This window comes from Nipponia nippon, unplaced genomic scaffold, assembly GCF_047370975.1.
Source record: "Nipponia nippon isolate SJK-2023a ecotype South Korea unplaced genomic scaffold, ASM4737097v1 scaffold_1, whole genome shotgun sequence".
Classification (NCBI taxonomy): domain Eukaryota; kingdom Metazoa; phylum Chordata; class Aves; order Pelecaniformes; family Threskiornithidae; genus Nipponia; species Nipponia nippon.
In genome coordinates this window covers 28,235,724-28,259,738 of record NW_028262290.1, presented here as the reverse complement: position 1 = coordinate 28,259,738, position 24,015 = coordinate 28,235,724, and the positions used below count along the sequence as shown (strand labels likewise).

Here is a 24,015-nt window from a genome sequence, read left to right as displayed (position 1 = left end):
TGTGATTGCTCAATGCTGATTTATGTGTGGGAAATGTTGAGTAGGACGTAACCATCAGGGTCAGACCAATAGTAATATGGGAAGCGTTGATGAAAAAAATGTTTTGTTTCTTGTTCCAACATGCAGTCTCTACAGAATTAAAACAAAGGGCTGAAGCTGGCTTAGGAGGGGGATATATGAACAATATAGAGGTGCTCTCCAGCTCTAAGAGGGGGCAAATGTCTGACGACAGAGTCCCTCAGCATAGCACGCAATCAAAAACCAGTTTGGTGTCCCAAATCAGAAACAGGACAAACTGAAGTTCAAATTTCAGAGTGAAAGTAATTATGTATTCTTGAAAATATGCATTCTGGTTTTTAGGCTATAGTTTTTTTGACACTGCCCTGACAGAAGAAAAAGATTTTAAGATGACAGAGGCCCTCATTAAAGAATGTGGCGCTCAGCCTCTCTTCTCTTCCAGCAGAGGACAACATCCCTGCAAAACAATTTCATTGCCAAAATGTTGCTTGATATATTATAGTGTACGTAACCACAGACTTGCAGGCAGCGGGAATTGTGCAATCTTTTCCAGCAGACTTAGCTCTCAGGGATAAATAACTGTCCTTCATAGATAAAAATAAAGTAACTTGGAGGCTGCTTATTCAAAATACTTGTCACATACCTGCTTTGAATGGCGTTTTAAAAGAGCACAGCCATTTCTGTGTAAACGTTAGCTGTAGACCTGTCTCATCTATCACAGAAAGCATGTTTTTACAAGATGTTACTTTAAAAGGAAGAAATGGGAGGAGCACTGACTTATGATAGAAAGATTTGGATTGGTTTTGTTATTCCTTCGGGTCACTGTGGGTTACAGTATGGAACATGCAACATGATGCAACTCTCCTACTTGTTTTCCAGTTGGATTACTGAGGCTGATTGGAGGGATATCTGTGTTTCAATTCAATTATTTCACTTTCCTGTGTGGATTAGTAGCCCATTCTGATGAAGTCCTGTTGTCTGGTGCCTCAGCTCAGTCCAGTGACCTAAGACTCTCGACCTGCTGGATCAGCTCCTTCCAGAAATGCCCTTTGACACAAGTACAAATTTTTGGCTTACTATTGGCCTTGTCATTCATGGAAAACAAAAATTCCAGGTTAGTGCTCTTGCATTCATTAACTTTTTGCTCTGCCCAGAAGACTTTATTTTCTGGATGTTTACTTGTTTCGGTAGATATTGAGCTGTATACCATACTGGCTTTCTGAAAGTACTTCACAGACAGGGCAACATATTGTTTCAGAAGACAAAGCTGAATACATTGGGTAAGTAGTTTCTTTCTTTGTTTATTTTTTATCTTAGATTTTTTTTAAAGCTTTTTTAATTCAAATAAGATCTTAACACCAGATCAGCCTGTTTTGTGTATCATGCATCATGTCATAAATTATTAGAAAAGCCACAGATGTATAATTCTCCAGTTAAGAAAAATAACTGAGTTAATTGATAAATATTTAACAATGAGTAGATTAAATTTAAAAGAAAATATATTACAAAAAAGTAAAAAAAAACATTAGGTTGTTTGAAATGAAATAATACCTATGATTTTCAGTTGACTACCATTCTTTGATAGCCTCCCCACTCTGAAAATCTATCTGTTTTGGCAGGTTATGCCACAAGAATAAACGTCGTCTTTGTGTACAGTGTTAGTAAAAAGTCTCATTGTGACTTTCTAAATTAACAGGAAGGAATTAGACTGCATTTGTTTCACGTTAACATCTGGGAGAATGTTGTTCTTGGTTTCAGTGACACATGGATGAAGGTTTTTTGAATTTTTTTTTCCCAACCTTCCTTTTGTCTTATTTCTGTCCCACCTTTCTAAGGAATAGAGAGCAGCTGATATTTAAGCTGCCTGCCTCTGCCTGCTAATGACCTCAGTTGAGGTTGTTTGGAGAAACCACATTCCAGGAGAGTCTGGGGTCTTCTTTCTTGAAAGCTCTCATTGATTTTAGTATTCATGCTACTGTAATAAAAATAGCAGCTAAAGGCAAGGCTAAACCAAGAGTGAGAGAAGAGGCTATTCATACTAGTGTTAACTTACCCGTCCTGGTGAAACAGATGTGTGCTTATTTAGAGCAGCAGCTAGAGAGTCACTATTCAGTTACAGTAGTCTTTCTGCTAAAGGAAGCAAGCGTATCACCTACCCTCTGGTAAGCTGCTGCCTTCTCTTTTTAATGCCTTTCTTAGATTTGGACGACAGTAGCTTCTCTCTCAAATATCTCCGGTGATTTGCTTTGGGGTGGGAATGGAGTACTGGGGGTGGAGCAAGTCCTTCCTACGGGAAAGCCGGCCTCTGACCACAGTAATGTGATCGGAGCATGTGAAGCATTAATTCACTGAGTATTTTTATAAACATAAAATTTAAAAAACAAAAGGAGATCTGCTCGTTTCCTGTTGAGTGGGATATGTTTTCTTCAGAGGATATCAAAGTGGATTTGTTGTTGTTGTTGTTGTTTGGGTTTTTATTATTATTGCTAAGCGTGTTTTATTTTATGCTGTTCCTTCATAATGCATAATCTTGTGTTGTTTGCTTGATCTCCTCTCACATTGGAAAATGTTCAAGAGCCTAATCTTCCAGGAATACTCCCTTTAAGAACTGTTGATGCTCATGCTCAATGACAGTGTTTTGAAGTTTGATCTAGACATTCTTTGTCATGTTGAAAACTGCTGGCTCATCTTCCAATAGCTATTAATATAAATGTATATGGTTGGAGGTTTTTTTCTTATTTTTGATCAATATCTGCTACATGCAGGAAAAAATTACCCAGAGTGTACTTGGAGACAATAAGAGATTGCTCATGACTTTTAAAATGGCTTTCTACACATATATTGATTTCTAATACAAACATAATTAAAGTATGCTTTGTTTTTAAGTGTCATCCATAATGTCATTCATTTTCTAACTGAAACTAGGAAATATTGGGGTTTTATCAGTTTCATTGCCTGGTTTGACTTTGCTGTGTTCATTGATGGCATAGCAGACTTTCATTACTGAGAAATTATGTGGCAGTAGACAACAATCACCTAAAGAAAAGGCCATGAAACTATCTGAAATAATATTAAGGAGTAAATTTGATGTCCAGCATCTTCCAACATCTTTGATAGGAGATAACTTTCTAAATGCCCTCAGTTTCCAAGGGAATCTGCTGAAGGGAATGATATTTAGTCTCTGAGAGAGACCCTCTGATTTATTTACTAGTATTTCTTGAATTAAAAGCTGAGAATTTCAAAATGTCCTAACAAATAGAGGCAGCTCGGTCCCTCTGGAAATCTGTGGAGCAGCTCTTAAGATGTCACACTTCCATAACCCCTGACCAAGCCTTGCTTAATCATTTGGCAAAGGTTAATTACCTCCTCAAGAAGGAGGCAATCACTCATGAGGCTGTAGATCCCTGAAGGATGGGAAGTGTCTGAGAAAATCCTGCCCTGCCAAACCAGTCCTGCACTAATTTATGGAAGAACTGTCTTTGATTTCAACTTTGGTTTTCAACTACTATCAAGCTGTCCCTTCTTCCTTCACTTTTCTGCATGACTTCTGGCAGTGGCTTGACTAAAAAATGAGCTATTGAGAATTACCTGTATATGGTGTTATTGTTTTCCTTAATTTCTCAGGTGTTGGTCTACAAGTTCCTTTCTGTTGATCTTTGTGCATACAGCTGGGAGGTAAACATGAGATTGCAAAGGATTTAGGGCCATTATACCTGTCCGTGGTCTCAAGGCTTTTTCTCTGAGAGGAAAATTTTCCTCCATTTGTGGAGGGAGCCCCTAAGGAAGAGCAGGACCTGCATGAAAACAGGGTTCTGAAGTTCTGTAGTAGAGATCACTTGCTGACACAAAGCACAGGCAAATGTTTACAGCTGTTTCATTTAGCCTGCTGCAGCCTCTGAGGCACATCGGCATGTTGATGCCTGTCTGAATCTCTGATTTTTCAGAGAGCGATAGCTCTTTCTGCTTGTCACAGCCCATGCGGACCAAGAAAGCAGGGACCTTCCTTCATGTCAGGAAGATCTTATGTCTTGCTCTTCAAACTTCAGACACAAGAGCTACTAAAATACCTGTACTTATAGTTTTGATGCCATAAAGTTTTATTATTGCAGTAGAGTTAGCCTTTAAATACTCAGCCATGCTAAAGCAGAATGCCACAGTGCAAAGAACCTCCCTTTTTTAATTACTGCATAAATTAAATCTTTCCATTCTCAGGAAGCCACTCTGAATTCCTTTCTGCTAGAGGGTTCACTGTAAGGATTTGTTACCTATTATAATACAGGATTTTCCAACTGAAAATGGCCACCTCCCTATAAGAAGTCAACTTGTTACAGCTCTGATGGTTATCCCCAGCATGCAAGCCCTCCCAGACCTTCATTAGTACTGGCTCTCACTTGGATTATGTGCACCCTCAAAATGTGACCTACAGACATGCCCAAGTGACAGAGAAGAGTCATGTTTGAACAGCTAGGCTTCTTAGCTTAAGCTTTTTGACATATCAGTTCGAGGCACAAGCAGCAGTGATGGTCCCAGAAAAGGGAGATGGTAGGATGAGGATGAAGTGACAGTGATGACAGTAAGGCAGGACTATGGGACAGGTTCAGTAGGAACAAAATAGCAGAAGCTATAAATGAGGGAAAGGACCATGGCAACAGACATTGGGCATATCTTCAAATTGTTTTCATCACTGCCTGGATACCAACAGCAGTAAATTCTTTACACATTTTACAAAAAATTCTTCTCCTTTTGCTAATATACGGGAAGATCTGTACAGGAGACTGTTTCCTATATTCCACTAATTTTCTTAATAGCATGAAGACCTTGCTAAGAACTACCATGAGGATTGCCTCAGTCAAACCTTGTTTATTAAAGGAAGACAAAGTCCTGAATAAAGAAATCAGTAACAACTTCAACATTGTAACCCCACTGAATGAAATGAGTGCACTGTCAAAGCTAGTGGTAATATTGCTTTTGGCTTGGGTGAGGGCAGGGGGGGACAGGACAGGCAGAAGCTGTTTAAAAGATTTTGTTCTCAAATTGCTACTTTTTTGTAGATTTTCAGCTGACATAAATTGGGGTAACTTAACTACAGTGAAGTTACACATCTTGGTTATGGAAACTGAATCTCTTATCCTTTGATTCTCAGGCGGTTCAGGGTCTGGTTAAAAGTTTTGCTAGTGTGACATCTCTCAAAGTACAGAAGTCTGAACTGTTTCTTCTTCTAATTGTTTTTCTTTCAAAATGGTTTCATCCACAGTCACTTATTTATGAAAGAAATATTTCCCTACGCAGCTCTGGTTACACATTTTTAGAGATCTGAAATAATCTTTTGTTAGCACAAGAGAGCAGAAAAAATGTGCAAAACATTGTATTACTCAAGAAAATAATTTAATCTTTACCTTTGTGCTCTCATGAAAGCTACAGATTGTAAAAGTTCTACTAAACTCAAGTAGCATTGCCAGTTTAAATGCTCAAATTCCCTTTAGCTACTGGGTCATTCACACTAGACATCAAAGTTCAGGTTTGATATCACGTATGCAAGTTACCTGTACTAGTGACAACCTACCAATTGCATTATGTATCCTACTTTACAGGAAAATCACTTTATCTCATTTATCAGTTGGACTTCATTTCAGGAAAACTGATAGCCATTGGTTTTGATCACTACTTGCATCGCTCCACATTAACATCACCTCAGGAACAGCTGCATTTTAAATTCTCACTCCCTTTGAGCTGTACCCACTTAAACATTTGTGCATTTTGGCTCAGAGCCTGAGCTCTGAATGACCCATATTTAAAAATAAAAACAAAATTAAAAAAAAATTCCCAGATCAGGCACAAAAAGCACAAGGTGATTTTAAACCAGCTTTGCTGCCACAGTGGTATTAATACAGAGTTCTGCCAAAATTTCTTGCATGCTGCTGTCCTGATGGGTTATCCGGACAGCTGCGATCACGGGAGGGTGTTTCTGCCAACTTTTCACATAGCCATGGAGAGCAGAAACGGAGCCAGGAGGTTCTGGAAGTATTAGCTTGTATTTCGGGGGGGGGGAGGTGATTTTGTTTCCTCTCCTTTCTTTCACACAATCAGAAATATTGTGTTAGTGGTAGGAAACTCGGAACGCTTATCAGGAATTTTAAGGAAGATACATGACTGGTGTATTGGATGCCTGAAATTCCTGCCCCCCCCCAGACCAAGGTGACGTTTTTTATTCTTACAGGCACAGAGTGAGAAATAAGAGGAGTCACTCGTGTGTGAAGAGGAGGTCAGCAAAAGATGGGAGGCTCAGCAGTCACGCTTGAACACCTATGGCAAAAATTAATATTTAACTTTACTCCAGTGTTCCCACAGTGCTCTTGTGGTTAGAGAAAGTGCCATTGGGATGAGAAAAACATTTAATCTTTAAAGAGAGTTGGAGATCTTTTAATCTTTAATCCTCATCAGGCCTCATTAGTTATTTGATCAACTAGGAAACTGAGTTGCACCAAAAAAGCTGTAAAAGAACACAAATAATTATAAACTATTCAGGGCTGCTAAAACAGACATATTTACAAAGGAAAACAAACCTTTGGGGAATTTTGGGGAGGGCAGGTTGTTTGTTTTAAACTGGCCATTGAGCCACATTTTAACAACATATATTTGTCATCAAATATTTTTGGCCAGTGTTGCGTGGAGGAGCTTTGTTCTACTCATAGAACTTGGCTTTACCTAATAGGATTTTGAGGAAGTTTTCTTTGGAAGTGTTTTAGAGTGTGTGTGGAGGGGGAGAAGGGAAAGAGAAATAAATTTCTTTTGAGACAGGCACCAAAAAAGAGTCATTGTTCTAAGTAAGCAGCGTTATGAGTCAGCAGAAACAAAGAATTGAGACAGTCGCTGCGGTCCCACCTGTTACATTTCTCTTCCCTTTCCATGAGGACCTCAGCCCCAGGGGGTGCGATGTGTGCACAAGGCTGATTTATCCACGCAGCTATGCAGTTACGTCATTTTTCCCAGCTCCCAGCATACTTGGATCCTGCCCTGCAAGCACCAGAGTGGGAAGCTTTTATAGTCGTGTTTTGTTGGCCTCCCTTATACAAAAGCATTCCAGGAACAGGGTGTTCAAAACTCAATCCATGCTAGTGGCTTCTACCCAGAAGTCAAGTGAGGTTAATAACTAAACAAGCTGCATTATTCACTGCAGCAGCAATCTCATCCCTAGGAACAGCTAAAGCTCTTTTCTTTATCCTCACATTAATGTTAACCTCCTGAGGCTGGAGTTCTTGAGTATCTTTTTCTCTCTTATCTGCTGAGGAACACAAGAGAAAATTTTCAGATGGATGTGATTTGATGAAACAAATAATAATGAAGTTCTTCCTGCAATGAGAGCAAAATTCAGGGAGAGGTATACCTGTGTGGGACACTCCAGCTGTATTAGAACATGTTTCCAGGGGTGCAGTGTCTCTTTCTTTCCTAAGATAACTTCAATAACATAATGTAGAATTACAGTTCAAGATAAATAATAAAAGTGAACTCGGAGTTCATGAAAGATTCCAAATCTATAACCAAAGACAGTGGTCTCACATTTATCCATTAAAAAGATACGGAACAGTGAAAGTTAAGAAAACCACTAGTATGTGGTTCCTGGACTCCAAGATAAAAACAGGCAAAATAATTGCTCTTTGTACCATTTATGCCTTGCATGTTAATTATCTTATATGTGTCTCTGATGCCATGTGCATTAAAAAAGATGTTCTCTCCTCTTGTTTTCAGGTTACATGATAGTTGAGGATGCCAGCCCCCTGGCGAATATGCTGCAATAAAAAATCCAAAACTAAGAATGGAAAAGCTGAAATGGACAATATGGCAGACACAAGTGAAAAAATGCAGATGAAAAAAGAAATCACGTTACTAAATGGAGTTTCCTTAATTGTAGGGAACATGATTGGCTCTGGGATATTCGTATCACCCAGAGGTGTTTTAATGTACAGTGCTTCCTATGGACTCTCTCTAGTCATCTGGGCGCTTGGTGGGATGTTTTCGCTGTTCGGAGCTTTGTGTTACGCTGAATTGGGAACATCCATCGTTAAATCTGGGGCCAGTTATGCCTATATCCTGGAAGCATTTGGTGCCTTTGTGGCCTTCATCAGACTGTGGTCTTCCTTGCTAATTATCGAACCAACAACACAGGCAGTGATAGCAATTACGTTTGCTAACTATATTGTTCAACCAATTTTTCCTCATTGTGAGCCGCCGTATGATGCAGTCAGGTTGATTGCAGCTGCTTGTATTTGTAAGTAAAGTTATGATTCCTAGAAGTTAAGAACTATAATTGTAGGTGCCCAGAGGATTTTTCTGAATTTCTATTCCTTCACCTTTTGTGAAAATAATTACTGCCTCTCTAAAACATGTTCTTAGGAACTAATAATCTTTTTATTCAGATTGATTTTATTTGGGGCTAGAATTATTAGAGCAGAGAGGAGAATTACAATAATTTGGCTGGGGGAAACTATGACAGCTAATTAAAGATACATATATCTCTATGGATCATTGACCTAATTCGCAGCCTGCATTTGGTCCATGTCTTCTTTCCCCTATTTCTTGCAAATCACAAAATCAAAAATCTCAACATTCATATGGAATTAAAAATACTCTGCCTAATATGAGTTTTGTTTCTAGAAAAATTGTGTAGTGTAATCAGACATTCCACAGAGTTGACTTTGTCGTGACTGTATGTCTTAGGTGACCACAGGGATAAGCGTGGTCATCCTTCAAATCTATCCTCCGGTAGATGAACTGCACTCAGATTCTTTTCCTTAAAAACGTGGATTTGTCAAGGTGGAGTATGTGTTCCTTTTAGGCTGTGCTATAGTAGGATCTTCTAGAATGGTTTAAATTGCACAACTCATCAAAAGCTTCCAAAAGGATAAGTAACTTCAACTTAGGATAATATAATGTATACTGACAATTCTGAGAAGATGCTTTCTCTGTAGCCCTGACTCTTGCCACTGTGGTTCAGAGGAAGTTCACTTCTGGAAAAGGCTCCATGGTAGAACTTGAGACCATCATGACTACTCAGCAGTCTAAAAGGCAACTAACCCTATTCCAAAAGACTTTGTCAGCTGAAATTCTCCACTTGCATAGGAAAGCAGTTATTTATTAGATCAAAAATTTCTTTTCTGGTGTTCTAGGTGCACCTCATGAAATCCTAACACTTAAGAGAAGCAGTCTTCAAATGCTGATGTTTCTTTAAGTCTTCATTTTCTTAGTTATTCTTGCTGAGGTCTTCATGTGAATCAGCTGTATGCTCTAGCACCTCTGATTTCTGAGCTGATGCCCCAGGTGTGGCTGGCAGCTACTGCTTTCTCATACAGCAAATTAGTTGCCTCGCCACTGACTAGGCTTAGCATTTTGAGTAACAGCCCAGATTGCAGGGAAAATTACAGTGTATTATATTAACTGTGATACACAATTTAGCAGTGTCAGATAGCAAATTTATTCCTAGCTTACAATTTTGATAAGGCTCAGGAGTGTGGATTTAATTGGCACTTCACCAGCATAGTGGAGATAACATTTAAATATATATATTTACTAGAATTTATTGGGAATTCCATGGCAAGATCCCATTGCCTTGAATCTAATTACACTCTACAGCACGTGATACCTGTTATGTATTACATGCACATGCAGTAAACATATCCTTTGCAGTGTTTCAAATAGCACTTTATAGCATCACAAATGACTCCTAAATGTTCAGTATTAAAAACTTCAGTCAACACTTACTTTATAATTTTCAAGACATAGACCTATAATTCTAACAGCTACTGATATATACTGCTGTACTTTTAAGAAAGAGGTATATGGTTAAGTTCTACTAAGGAGATTTTTTGAACTATAGAGCATAAAATCTTATTTCTATGTATATGCCACATTTACTAGAGCAAGGTTTACAGAAGTTATTATTTACAGACAGGTTTAAAATTATATTCAAACCTGACACTAGGCACGAACAATCGTTATATAACCTTTTGGGTTTTTTTTTAATACCAGAATAAAAACAAAGTTCTGTCCCCATTGCACAACATTGGTATATTAATAGGAAATATTGGGGGCAAATCAGGTCCTGTTTCTGGAAATAGGTCTATTATTACCTTGACAGCTGACAGGACACTGTCAAATATACAGAGTTGCTTGTAATAATGAAGGCAAGAAATTCTGGGAGCATCTGTGGTTGGATGCTAATTTCCTTACTATATAGAAAGGTTTCTAAATAGTTTTCATTTTAAGCATTAGAAAACCCTTTTTCTTCCTTTCAAAACTGAAGTGTAGATTATAGGCAGGTCAAAGAAACAGAAAGAAAGACCAACAAGACTGCTAGAGAAGAAATAGCCTATTCTGATCCATGCTCGAGACCGGTCTGGACCACCCGTGCCACATTTGGCCTGCTGTCTTCTCCAGCAGCTGGGCTTTGTACCTGGTACCAATGCATACCCTTTCCTTTCCTCGTCTACCTCTGTTTTGAATTATGGAGTTGCAAGAGAGATAAGTCACCTGTGGTGCTGTGTGTGTGTGTTCTAGAGCGAGAGGAGGTGGGCACACAGCTCAGCCCCTGGCTGGACCTGCCACTGCCCAAGCAGCAGCGCTAGTCACAGCACTTTATCCACTCATCGGGGTCTAACTTCTGCAACAAAACTGAATGCAAAGAATACGGTAGAAGGAGAAAGGGAGAATTAATTGATCCCACCCACTCTCTGCAACCACACTACTTTGTTATTTCTATTAGATTCTGTCAAAATTGAGGCTTGAGAGAACTCTGTAAGTACTTCTGTAATCTTCAGACTTGGGGTCAAAGCATGAATGGTGCAGCTACTAAGCCATGGGCACAGAGGAAGAGCATGCCGGCCTGGCTCGATTCACCGCATCCAAACTTTTTGGTGCAGAAGCTGTCCTTACTCTGTACGTAGACTAGAGCTCAAATCAGCAGGGAGAGCTTCACGAAAAACTTCAGCGCAAATAAAAGATTTAGAGAAATCTCACATTCTGTATGTAAGCAACTCTGCTGGCTTTAATAAAATTTAATTATTTAAAAGGAGCAGGAGTTAGTCCTAAAATTAAAAATCTGATGTGTTTTGTCTTACCTACTGTCATGAAAACAGTATCCTCCAAAAAACTATTGTGTAACTTTTAAATCAGGTATTTCATTCATTTTAATAAATCTAGGTGGTCCTGAAATGGTGAAATTTGATTCTGTTTTATTTCTTGAAAGAGGGGTGGCATCTGGAAGGATGTATTTGAAATGTGTTTTATGTGATATAAAATATCAGTGCTCCTCTCATGCATATTCTTTTTCTTTACAGGTTCCTTAACATTTATTAATTGTGTTAATGTGAAGTGGGGAACCCGTGTACAAGATGTTTTCACATATGCGAAAGTTATGGCTCTTATCTTGGTGATATCTGTGGGCCTTTATAAAATTGGTAAAGGTAAGAATATTTTTCATTTACTTAAATTCTTAAAAATGAATCATATATGAGTTTCAAAATCTGTGCAGGAAGATCAGACTCCTTAAGACTTACATATGAAGTGTTATTTATTCTGGAAAAAACTGTCTGCCATAGGAAGATTAGAGGAATTTTATGGCTTGTTAAGCAATGGGGGTTTAATTATTCTTCTACCCTTAGTGTGGCAAACCAACACACACCAAGCTCTGCGTTGCTCAGGCTGAATAGCAAATAGCAGCTGAATTAACATCAGTTTAGTGCTGACTAGTTTGAAGTCAGCCGCAGTGTCTCTGACTCATGCTTGTTAAAGGCTAGCGCTGCCACTTGTCCTATGACAGGACAGCACAACAGAAATGGCCAGACACTCCCTTCGCATCGCTCCTCACCCCCTGCTCTCACTGCCCTGCCCATGGCAGAGAGCCGCCGCGGCGTCCTGCGAGGGGAGAGGATGAGGAGGGAGGAACCCGTCCTTTCCTGCATTGGTGAGAGGGCGTGCTTGATCCTAGAAACCAAGGAAGAGACTGTAACACTGTGGTCCTATGAATCACTGTGGTACCGTAAGACATCACAGGACAGATGAGCCACCCTGTACAGCAGTAACTGGACTGAACTGAATACACTGAAAAGCTGGAGACTAGTTTATTCCGGTGTTAGCTCTAATCTTTGCATATGACAATAGATTTGATTTTACTAATTTGGGTCTCTGGTACAGTGAAGTCTCTTCCTACTCTAGCTCTGTTGCTTAGTTACTAGGGTTTCTTCATTTTCCTTCCCCATGAAATTCCTAAACAGCCATTGTATCTTTATTCAGTTAAAATAAAGGTGCTTTTCCCTCTTCGGTTTAGGAAATGTCTTTTTTTCCTGCTGAAACTAGCTTATAAAACCTAATGAGCATGCTTGCTTTTCTGTGTTTGCTGGCCTTCTCCTTTCCTTGGCTGCAGTTCTAATGCATCAGCTGTTATAGAATCATAGAATGGCTGGGGCTGGAAGGGACCTTAAAGATCATCTAACTCCATGCTGTAAAGCTACACCAGACTTTAAGAGAGCTTTTGTGTTTAGCCATTATCTGTGCATGTCAGTTGTCACTGGTTTGTTCAAGTCAAAAGAAACCTGAACAAACAAACCCAGTCCTAAGGGCAGGAATGTGAAGATGCAGAGGAAAAGCATTGCGTAAGGGCCACAGTTACATGAAGTAGTAGTTCCCCTCATAAAGCTGCTGCAGTTTTACAAAGGTGTGAGCCCATGATGTCACCCCTATAGCAGCTTTGCCCTGTCCCCACAGTCACAAATTTACCCATGCTTTCAAATTGACTCCTTCAAAGCACCCAGCCCGCTTACTGGCATGCAGCTGCCACAATGCGGTTTGGCCCAGGGGCCATTCCTTCTGCTCATGCATCCACATAACCCATGCTGCGTCCTTTGCATCGCTCCAAGGGCTCAGGAAGGGTAAAGGCAGAGAGGAAACATTATTGTGAGGAACTCAAAATGCTGAGGTCTTTTACTGGTAGCAAAGGTCTCATCTCTGATTTGTTTAAGCAGAACCAAGCACTTAAATACAGAAAGGACTGGGAGGAGGAATGATGTAGACTTCTGGAGGAAGCTGTGAATGGGTCAATGCACTCTTTTAAACTCAGCAGCTGTTTTAACGAAAAGAATGGTTATGACATTTTAGCCCTGCTGTATTCCTTCGGATGTGCTCAGATACACCTCTTGTTTTAAAACGCTGTGAATGCATCTGATTCTGAATATGAGCTGTCTTTAGTAAAAAAAGCTTTTCTTGGTCCTTTTGGATTTTTCATTTTTTTTCTTCCAACCATTTTCTTCCCCAAAGTGTGTGTACATCCCGTAGCTTCACCCTCCTCCGTTCAAATAGTCTCCTGGTAGTTACTGCTCTTCAAAGATTGAATTACTTTTGTGGTATCTATAAACTCGTTAGTTTAACCACAGAGTTAAGTTCTTTCATTTTATAACAAAGACCTTTCTTTCTTCCCTAATAGAGGTTTCAGCATGTTGCTGTCTTCCTTAATACTTAAACCCACTTCCATTTATATTAGATAGTTGACTTTCCTTCTGCACACTCAGTAAGGCCCTTCTTCCCCTTCCAGAATTGCAGTGAAGGCTCACGCAGTTTCGTTAACATTTTGTCTATTTTGCAGCATTCTCCAGGTTTCAATCTCTCAACTGATTGAGCTAAACTAGAGGAGAATTTTGAAAGGAAAGATTTTTCAAGTCTCCTCTCTTAATTTTGGGGAACACCTTTCTGGGGCAGAGCATCCCACTGAGAACCATGCCTCTAGGAGTTCCCCCTGCATTGGCCACTAATTCATCTGGTGAAAATGAAAGCAAAGATATGAGGAAGAAATATGAGACAGATTCAGGAATTGAAATTGGGTTTCCCAGCGGCCTCTGATGGCTGACAGGGCATAGCATGACCTCAGTACAGCTCACTCCTTTGGCAGGCTAGACGGCAATGCCAGGAGACGAGGATGCCTTGAATTCTGGTAGAATTACACAAGTCACATCCAAATAACAAACATGGGAAAACATCTTCTGCTGTCTCCCTGTACAAGTGTAGCTGTCTGAATGTCTAACTGAAACTTTTCTATTTGTCAAGTGAAAATATAAGCCGTGCACTTTTAGAAATAGTAATGAAACCTGGATGCAGTGGGGTTTTCTTTCCTTTTGGTTAGCTGAGACTTTTAGTGTAATGTCCTTCTACATTGTAATCCTTGAAATGTAACAGGCAATTGGTACCTGCCATTTGTACAGGAGAAACAGAAAACCTGAGATCTCCGTTCGAGGGCTCAGCGACAAACCCAGGGATGATCGCGCTGGCTCTCTACTCTGCCCTCTTCTCCTACTCGGGATGGGACACGCTCAACTATGTCACCGAGGAAATGCAGAACCCCGAGAGGTAAACGAGTGTTTTTCCTTTGAATCGCTGAAGTGTCCTTGTAAGACAGGTGATGGCAGGACAAGCTGCTCTGTATTTGTTTTTGATTGGAAATTAGTGAAACTATTTTTTCTGCAAAAACCTTCTTTTCCAGAGAAGTAGTAAGTATACAAACTCTTCCGGATTATTGTCCTCTCTCACCAATTGTATCACACTAATAAATCACTTGTCTGCATATATGTATTTTAAACCTTCTGCTTTAGGCCAGAATTTATAAAGGAGGAGAACAAATCCTTGCTGAATGCAGGGAAAAGCGTAGGTCCATCTAGCTCTCTAAAATTCCCTGTTCCTTTTCAGTCAGATGATAGAACAGTTATTTTATTTTCCACCAGTAGAGTAAGACTATTTCAGGTTTATGACTTTTTTATCATGTGATCTTCAGCACTACTGTTTATGGGAAAAATGTTTAACTTTACTAAACATGAAAGGTTAAGTAAAAAATAAAGAAGCGCACAGTAGCAGTGGAAATATCATCTCCTCCCCTCTGTAGGGACATCCACCCTGTGGGAGTGGTGTGCCTCACCTACTCAGTCTGAGTCTACCTTGTTTTGGGACATACACAGGTTATGAGTCAGGAAAAAAATGCTACGATCACGAAAACACCTAAGTGTGCATTTAAATGTCATTGCTTAAGTGCTCTCTAAAATTGCTTCATAGAAAAGACAGTATATAAAATTGACAGGTATAAATGTACGTTTTTTCTCTAAAACTTGTAACAGACCCACAAGCAGCCACCTGCTTATGGAATTGTTCTACACATGGCTGCATGTTATTTTGTAACCCCATGGTTACAAAATGATGGATTACAAAAAGTGATGGAGATATCCGTTCACAAATATTTGAATTTGGGAACAATCTTCTATTTAAATATTCATTATTCAAAGAACATGAAATAATTTTGCCATTTTCCTTTTGCAGGAATCTACCTCTTTCTATTGCAATTTCAATGCCTATTGTGACTAGTATTTACTTGCTGACTAATATAGCGTACTATGTAGTGTTGGACATGTCAGCTCTCCTCACAAGTGATGCAGTTGCTGTGGTAAGTTGTATAAAATAATTAAACCAAAAGTTACTGTATGGATGACACTGCAGAAGAATCTCAGGTAGCATACTTCTTGGCAAAACAATTGAAATATTTCCATGCTGAAGATTGTTGGTTTGTTTTACACTTTGTTTTCATGTAAGAGTACCAGTATATTAGAAGGTGCATATAAAGAATATATCCAATAAATCTGTGCTTGTAAAATTCTCTTATATACTCTGTAAATCCTGCTCCTAACACTACTTCATTGTAGAAGGTGCTTTTGCCAGGGCCAGGCAGAGAAAGAGCTATGGAAAGTCTGGGTGGTTTAAGAACCAGGGGATTTTGCTGTCATTCTAATGTACAGTGTGTGATGTTTAATGCTGCAGGATCACAGCAATATTTTCAACACAAAAATGTGCAGTGAGATGCTTTTTAAAACCTTATCAATATTTTATATGAAAGTACAATTATAACTCATGGATTACTACAGTCAGGATTTGTCAGAATACATTAAAGCCAATACATCCTCTTCTATTATCTCATTGACTTGATCTAGGCTTAGAAATTTGTTTTTAAAGCTTTTTTTAATGTATCTGTGATTTTTGTTTTGATACGGATCAGTTTTTCCAAATTCTAATTTCCCAAGCCATTATCGGATGTCATAAGAAAGCATGGGCTATGACACTATATTTGGGCTGGTGTGTTTTCATGAGAGGTTCTCAGGATTGTCCATATGCTTAATGTAATGGGCCTCACTATTATTTTCTTTTTCTGTTACAGACGTTTGGCGGTGAAACCCTTAGTTATGCTAAGTGGATAATTCCTATAGCAGTGGCCATGTCTTGCTATAGTGGCTTAAACTCATCAATAATTGCAGCGTCTAGGTATAAAATATAAGATTTATTCTAAATAATTGAAAAGGAATCATTTGTTATAAATATGCATTCTTTACTACTGTATTATAAAAGTGACATAGTTAATTTTTGCCAAGTTGTTCATTTATGATGGAAGGATTGTTACTATCTGACGTGTCTTCTCATGATCAACACCAACTGATAAACTAAAGCCACTTGAGAAGAGAGCAGCATTTACAATAGAGTAATAAAGGAATTAATGCTGCCTTTGTCAGAAAGCAACAAGCTGTTCCTTGGCTCACTGTCTCATTGAGTTTTCTTTTTTGTTTTTTTCAGGCTTTTTTATGTTGGAGCCAGGGAAGGACACCTCCCTGACAGTCTGAGCTTGATTCATATAAAGTGCTACACACCAGTCCCTGCTCTCCTCTTCAATGTAAGTGACAGCCCGTCCCCGTGCCTGCCCTGGGCAGCCAGTGTTTTGGACCTGGGGAGTATAACACCTCACCTCTGGTGTTTCTCCCAAGCTTCTCCTGCACTGGAGACATCTTCCTCAAATGCCCACAATTTCTAAAACCCATTGAGGGTGCTGGTGGTGGTGTTATTTATGGGTGCTGGGTTTTTTTTTTTTCAGTGGAAAGAGAATGGTTTGATTCACATTCATATGCTCTCCGAACAAGATTAGTGAAGAGTAGGTACAATAGCATTACTTAGAAAACAGAGAATGGCTAAATATGTAACAGTATAGATAGGAGTTAAGTCTTCAGGTGAGTTTTCAGAGTGTCACTGGAGAAGAATATGGCAGGAACATCTCTCAGACCCTGCCGTAGGCTGATTTTCTAGGACTCCAGTTGTAACAGGAATGACAAAGCACCTAAAACTGAATTCCTACCAGTTTATGCCTATAGCCATATTGACTTTTTCCTGCTGTCACTATACAAATAAATCTTGTGACACAAAATTGAGGAACCATAAGCTATAGAATCAGCACAAATTATTTTAATAAATAATCCATAAATCTAACAGATTAAAATAAGGGGGAGGATATGCACAAACAGAGAAGGTGGAATTATTCAAAAGCATTTCACTGCTGTTCATTTGAACATGTATTTTATTTGGTGTCTTCCATTGCCCTGTGTTACACAAGGTTTATGAACAGATTATCATACCGGTCCTGTCTGACATCAAATAATTTACTAAAATTTATAATCTCATTATGAATACTCTTCTCAGAGGGATTCTGTTTGCACCAGTGAGATGAGCTATACTCCCTTAACACACCACCATTCACGTTTTTCACAGTGGAATTTTTTTTTGCTCATCTGCTAAAACAGACATTAAACTCCTGGTATTTTAGGTCTTTCTATGCAGGCAGTATAGCATACCTGCATACCACAGAATTCACTCTAATGGTCTCAATGTATGAGTGGACTGTGAGACCCTCCAACAGTGAAACTAAATGAGAAGTATGCTTTCCAACTGAAGCCAACGAGAACAGTAAAGTAAGCCGCTGCCTACAGAAAGTTTCTTAGCAGCCTTCTCCATAGCGCAGCAGAGTCTGGGGCTCCTCATCTGGCCTTCTTAGGAGGGGTTCCTGCTGCTGCTGAAACAAAACTTCACATCACCTCTTCAGCCAAATGTGGTTGTCTCACTGCTATGTTTAAGGAAGAGATACCAGCATGTTTCACACAGCATATTTGCAGATTTCTCAGAGTTTTAAGCACATTCTTCTTGCAAGGACCTGATCTCCTAACTACAGACAAATATGTTGGAAACGAGCGTTTTATAACTTTAGTAGCTCTTTATTTTATAAGACATGTCTTTATTTTCACATTAAAAACGCTTTGTTTTTATTACCTCTAGGGCTTAATGACTTTGCTTTATCTCCTTGTGGAAGATGTTTTCCTTCTCATTAATTACTACTGCTTCAACTACTGGCTCTTTGTGGGTCTGTCTATTGCAGGACTGATATATTTGAGATATACTCAGCCACATAGACCGCGACCTATTAAAGTAAGTAAACAAGAGAGGAAACAAGCCCTAAAAGCCACCTACTGCACGTGTTTATGTAATCCTTAATACCATAACCATAACATTAGCAGTTATGTTATACACTATTTATCAGCCATAGAAATCCTTTCAACATACAAGATAAGAAATGAAGGAGCAAAACTCATTCAAGTTTCCACAAGAACATCTGTTCTGGTACTTTTGCTGTGAGGTTGAAATGATATTTACCATTTCTTTTTCCTTTCATTCAACTTTTATAATTATCTTTATTTCAAAATAAATAAGGAATAAATAAATGCTTGGGGTTCTTAGCCCATCCTGGAACAACCCCCTTTTATATTGTTCACAGTGGACCTCAGTAGAGCTAGTGATGGGAGCTCCACAGAGGTTAACGCTCTGATCAAAGTTACATGACTTAAATTTAGCAAAATCCTTCCAAAGCCCAAAAATGCCCAAAATTCTGCTCATGCAGAAGACCAAAAGCTTAAATAATCAAATATATTTTGAGTGTTTCCTCCTGCTACATAGTGGTCAGAGACACTGAAATGCAAGTTTAATGATTGATTGCAGAAGAGCATCTGGCTATCAGTTAGGAGAGGGAGACTGTACAGAAACAAAGCAGGCCTAAAATTTGTTTCTAGTTTTAATCCAGTGATTGTCCAGGAAGCAGGGATGGAAACCCACAGCTTCACCCAGGCACACAAAACCACGTGCTGGCTCACGTTTCCCTGCGCTCTGTTGGCTCCATGACCTGCATTGCAGCTCTGCAGTGATGCAGTAAAAATTATGAGAAATCCAAATTAACACTATCTAAATATTTCTTCCTTGTCACTCACCCTCCTAACCTCCTGCACCATTTTTACCAGCACATTTTTTTTTCCCATTTAAGGTAACATCCTGATTATGAAAAACATGGTTCAAACAAAGGAGTAAAATACCCTAAGCACCTACTGCTAGAAAACCTTCCAGTCTTCCAGAGCAGATCAATTTTTCCTGAAGCATATTCACACTTCATTTCCAAACTCTCCCCCAAAATATGTGGAAGATTAAATCTTGCCTTATTGGCAGTTTTGCTATTGACTCTACTAAAGCAAGGATTACAGTCAGATTATAGATAATGATTGTTTAATTCCTATCAGCATTTGCCAGTTTAGTCAATGTCACAACTCCACATGCACTTTTTTCTTTTCTGAAACGTAGCAGTTGGTTTTCATCAACTTACATTTTTAACTTTTATAAGGAAAAAGAAATATTTATACCAATAAACTCTCAGGAGTTTCAGCTAGTATTCAAATGTCATCTCCTGGACTCTTGCAAAGGCTCATTACTACCACCAGTGAAAAACATTTTAGTGAAAAATAAATCCATAAAGAGGCTATTGCAACTTTCCTTATTTGTGGTATGATATTTGTTAAGTGCCCAGGCAAAATGGTTGTACATCAGTCCGTTAGTTCTGTAGCATCAACACGGTAACTGAAAGTCTAGCGGAGTTAGCTCCCAATCAAACTTACAATTAAAAATTTGCAATTGAAGTTAGAGGGAAAACTAGCCATTGCTGCTCAGTTTTAAAGTATTTCTTTCAAAGATTGACCTCTTACTAATGTGGAAATGAACTGAGCTTGTGAAGGCCTGGAAACAACAAAATGGTCAGCTATTCAGGTGTGTACCAGATAAGAGGCTCTCAGCAGCATACACAGAAGCTGGCAAATTGTACTGAGTGTAGGTAGTCAAAAGATTCAGTACATAGTAGTCATATAGTCAATAGTTATATTTTTATTATTGACTTGTCTAATTTTAATCTGCAAAGCCTGACAATAGAATATTTACTGCATCTTTTAATAAATGTTGGAATTTTCTTTTTTGTCTCCACAGCTTAACCTCTTCTTCCCTATAGTATACTGTTTATGTTCCCTTTTCCTGGTCATAGTTCCTCTCTACAGCGACACAATCAATTCCCTTATTGGTGTTGGTATTGCCCTCTCAGGCATTCCTGCATATTATTTGGGAGTCTATCTGCCAATTGAAAAACGACCTAAATGTCTACAGTGGCTCTCTGGTAAGCAACATCATCTTGTCCTAGTCCATGTGCCAAAATCTTGAATGCTTGGTCGGAACAGAAAGCATAATTTTTCCTAGAATCCTTTTTCCTTATGAAGTTTTACTATGCTGTATATGGCATGTCTGAGATCATTTGCTTCATCACACGGTCCTGAAAACAAAACCATGCATACCTGTACAAACCAGTCCAATATGTGGATATATATGGTCATCTAATATTTGTGGTGTTGAGCCGTTTCAAGATGTTCGCTCAATGAAAGCCATGTAGGATTATGAAGACTAAATGTATGCAGTTTGATACCCTGGAAGGCAGAAATACTGGGACACCATTGCTTCACTTTCCACCCAAGGAGTGGAACATCTCAGTCAGAGAAGTCCATGAATTTTTGTAAATTATGAAATAATGAATTATTGGCCTGAAGGATAGTTTCCACTCCTCAAATTCAGACAATCTTGAAAAGTAAAACTTAAATATTTTTATTCAGTTTGAACTCAGCTATCAATCTGACAATTCAATGAAAATGTTGATGAAAGTTTGATTAAATGAGACTTTCTGTTTAATTATTGACCTCCTTTTGCCTTTAGCTATTTCTAACGTGTTTAATCTAATTGATTAAGGTGTTTTAAGATTTTCCTAATATCTGTGTAGTGCTTTCAAATCCTCAAAATCCATATATTTGTCTAAGATATATAGTAACTTTGTCTCACACGTTTTTGCTATGTATTACAGCTACAACAACAAAATATGTTCAGATGCTCTTCTACTGTGCTCTGTCGGACCTGGACATAGACATGGAACCTACAGCAGCTAAGAATAAATAGAGTTGCCTTGACATTGAGAGTTGCACCTTGACATTTTCTATATCTGGAGCAATTATCATCATCTGAAGTTCTCCCCATGTGTTCAGTTATACTAAAGCACTAACCACTGTAGTATGCATTAGTTTGATGTCTGTTAATTTGTGCTTGCTTTATAAACCACTCTGGTTTAGAGTATTTTTTTTTTTAGAACTATTTGTTAATAGTGAGTTATCATGTAACACTTTGAAACTATAAAGCACTGTATGAACAAACATTTATTAGCAGATAAGTGCTAAATATTAGATTAATTGCAAAATTGTAATAAAAAGTATTAGGTCTAGTCACAATCCTAAGAAATAAATTGATAAATCTAACAAAAGACAGACCAGATATTTGCAAGATTCAAAAGCTGAGCTGTGAAGTAGAAGCCACAGTGGACTTCTAAAAATATAACTAAATTCTTAGCCAAAGTAAAAAGTATATAATTCAAACTGGTAGACATGCTTTGAGTCAATGTAGTATTAGTGGTAAACTATTCTAATGCATAATTCCCGGTATACATATTGTTCCAAAAAGAGAAAACCAAAGTTTTCAGTCATTTAAATTCTGTTAGAAATTCTCATTTGACGATATCCCACATTCATTACCCTTTTGCAGAAGAGGTATTTTCAATGAACAAATTATACCATTGTAATTGAAGTACTTTTGCTTTCCAGCAGAACAGCCTGCTGTGGAGCACTGTAAGGGACTGAGTCATGTTCCAGCTAGAGTATAATCAGGGAAAACACCTCACCTTTTCCTAGTGTCCATTCCTTGCCTAGAAGTATCAAAGGTGGGACCCCATGGATCATACTAATTTTTTCCACAGTGGAACTTATTTAAGGAATTCACAAGGAGAAAGTAAAAACTATTGACGTTTACAAAATCCCTTGAGCCCCTGCCCAGCCCTTCATGCTTCACCAGTTCCTGCTGGCAAGGTAACCTGCAGGTCTCCCACTGAGCATGCAGAGAGCCTCCAGCACCAGCTGCCAGGTCTTCACATCACGTAGGTGGTGCCTGTTGCACAATATCTAGCACAGGCGCATCCACTGGACAACTGCACTCACCAGTGGGTGCTATGAAAGCAAAGGGCAGTTAAGAACGAGGATCGCTCTCTTAAACATTAAGTTTTTCAGTGTGGCACATCGGAATGTGCAACTAGTCCTAATTTTTAGTCTCCTGAAATGGAAGAGACAATAACTGTCATTAAAAAAAAGCCACCAGCCTTGTAACCTAGACCATAAAAACAGCTGCTCCAGCTCTAATATGCTTTGTTGATATGTAGTACTGTTTGTTATCCTTGTTGGCAAGTTGTACTTCCTTTCTGTAATTATATTTGAATATAACATACATTGTTTCTAATTTGAGTTTCATCATTCCTATTCAATTAACCCCAATTAAGGTAATTTAATCTTATACAAGTCCCTGTAGCTTCTAGCATTATTATCTTTTACTGATGTCTGCCCAGAGAAAGAGCAATGGAATAGGGAAGAAGGCAATTGTTGCTACTTAAACCTCTCTTCATTCCCTCTCCACATTGTAAGGTCATTTGCAGGATTGTAATTTTGTGCATCTCCAACACAGTGTTTGCTGACAGGGCTCCTGTGAAACCTTCTATTTGCATTTCAATGCCCTCTGCTGTGGCAGTTTCCTTTCAGTGGGGTTTTCTTTTGATATAAGGTATGAACAATAAAAATGCACTAAATTAAGGTAAACATGAAGATATTACAGATGCATGTTTTGCTTTTTGGAAGCCACAGCTTTCAAGCACTAAAATCACTTAAGTATCACAATCATAAAACATGAAGAGGAAAGAAGACCCAGGGTCTAGCTTAGTTTGCCCAGCTCAGAACATGCCCGTGTACTCTTCACACACACAACACATGCCTCTGTTACAGTATAGCACCATTTTGATCCTGTTCTACAATTGTACGGAAATACTGTGGTTTTGCCCCATCTCTTACAAAGCACTGGTTAACAACAGAGCCATGGTCCCAGACTGTATCAGGGCACAAAGAGAGTACAAACCCTACAAGTTGGTACTGCACTAAACGTGACAGTCTTTGTCTCCAAGAGTTCAAAGTCATGCTTGGTGCTGAGCTATGTATCACACCAAGACAGGACTGTACCGTCCTCTGAAGTTTTTCCTTGCAGAACCAAAGTTCCTAAGTGATTTGAGACACCTGATGTGACCTCTCGGGCGGTAACAGATAGCAGGCACTACAGGTAGTGTAACAAGGGCTACAGACTAAGACCATTTCCATAGAGAATTCTGAGCTGAGAAACTTCTTTCTTTGTCTGTTTTTTGCCAAAATCTGTTTTTACATGAATCCGTTAACTTTCTGGGCATGACGCACAAGCATTCATTTTCTTTCTTTCTGGACAGAAGGAAAGTACTAGTCAAATGCAAGGTTATAAGTGTGAATAATGTTACTGAAATTCTCTACGGACATCGGAATCTCAGAAATGTTAATGTGTTGATTTTTCACTCCTTACAAATAACACATGTAAGTTATTGTCAAATATCTAAAGCAAGTCATACATGCTGAAGTATTTAAATAAACATATGATCCTTGGCAAATACTGTAGTTGTTTGGTTTTAAAGATTAAAAATAGTATTGTGAATGAAATTGGCCTCAAGTTGTGCCAGGAGAGGTTTAGATTGGATATTAGGAAAGATTTCTTCTCCGAAAGGGTTGTCAGGCACTGGAACAGGCTGCCCAGGGAAGTGGTTGAGTCTCCATCCCTGGAGGTATTTGAAAGACGTGTCGATGTGGTGCTTGA

General features: G+C 38.8%; 1 protein-coding gene across 3 annotated transcripts; it reads left to right on the top strand.

Moving 5' to 3' along the window:
* Window positions 1-848: 848 nt before the first annotated feature.
* LOC104016404 (Y+L amino acid transporter 2) lies at window positions 849-23,814 on the top strand. Of its 3 annotated transcripts, XM_087750222.1 has the most exons (11): window positions 849-1,132; window positions 1,210-1,298; window positions 7,765-8,284; window positions 11,349-11,474; window positions 14,262-14,406; window positions 15,364-15,487; window positions 16,253-16,356; window positions 16,663-16,759; window positions 18,187-18,336; window positions 20,206-20,389; window positions 21,122-23,814. In XM_087750222.1, the coding sequence occupies exons 3-11, from the start codon at window positions 7,783-7,785 to the stop codon at window positions 21,211-21,213; spliced, it is 1,524 nt and encodes a 507-aa protein (XP_087606348.1). In that variant the 5' UTR covers window positions 849-1,132; window positions 1,210-1,298; window positions 7,765-7,782; the 3' UTR covers window positions 21,214-23,814. The 3 variants fall into 3 exon arrangements, with proteins under 3 accessions (XP_087606348.1, XP_087606353.1, XP_009467554.2); XM_087750227.1 differs by lacking the exon at window positions 1,210-1,298 and having other exon boundaries at window positions 899-1,132; XM_009469279.2 differs by lacking the exon at window positions 849-1,132 and having other exon boundaries at window positions 1,158-1,298.
* Window positions 23,815-24,015: the final 201 nt, after the last annotated feature.

Excerpts from the sequence above, each read along its gene's own strand:
- LOC104016404 (XM_087750222.1), top strand. The coding sequence starts at position 7,783 with ATGCCAGCCCCCTGGCGAATATGCTGCAATAAAAAATCCAAAACTAAG. Across the intron at positions 8,285-11,348 it reads GATTGCAGCTGCTTGTATTT|GTTCCTTAACATTTATTAAT; the intron begins GTAAGTAAAGTT and ends TTTTCTTTACAG. Across the intron at positions 18,337-20,205 it reads ATAGACCGCGACCTATTAAA|CTTAACCTCTTCTTCCCTAT; the intron begins GTAAGTAAACAA and ends TTGTCTCCACAG.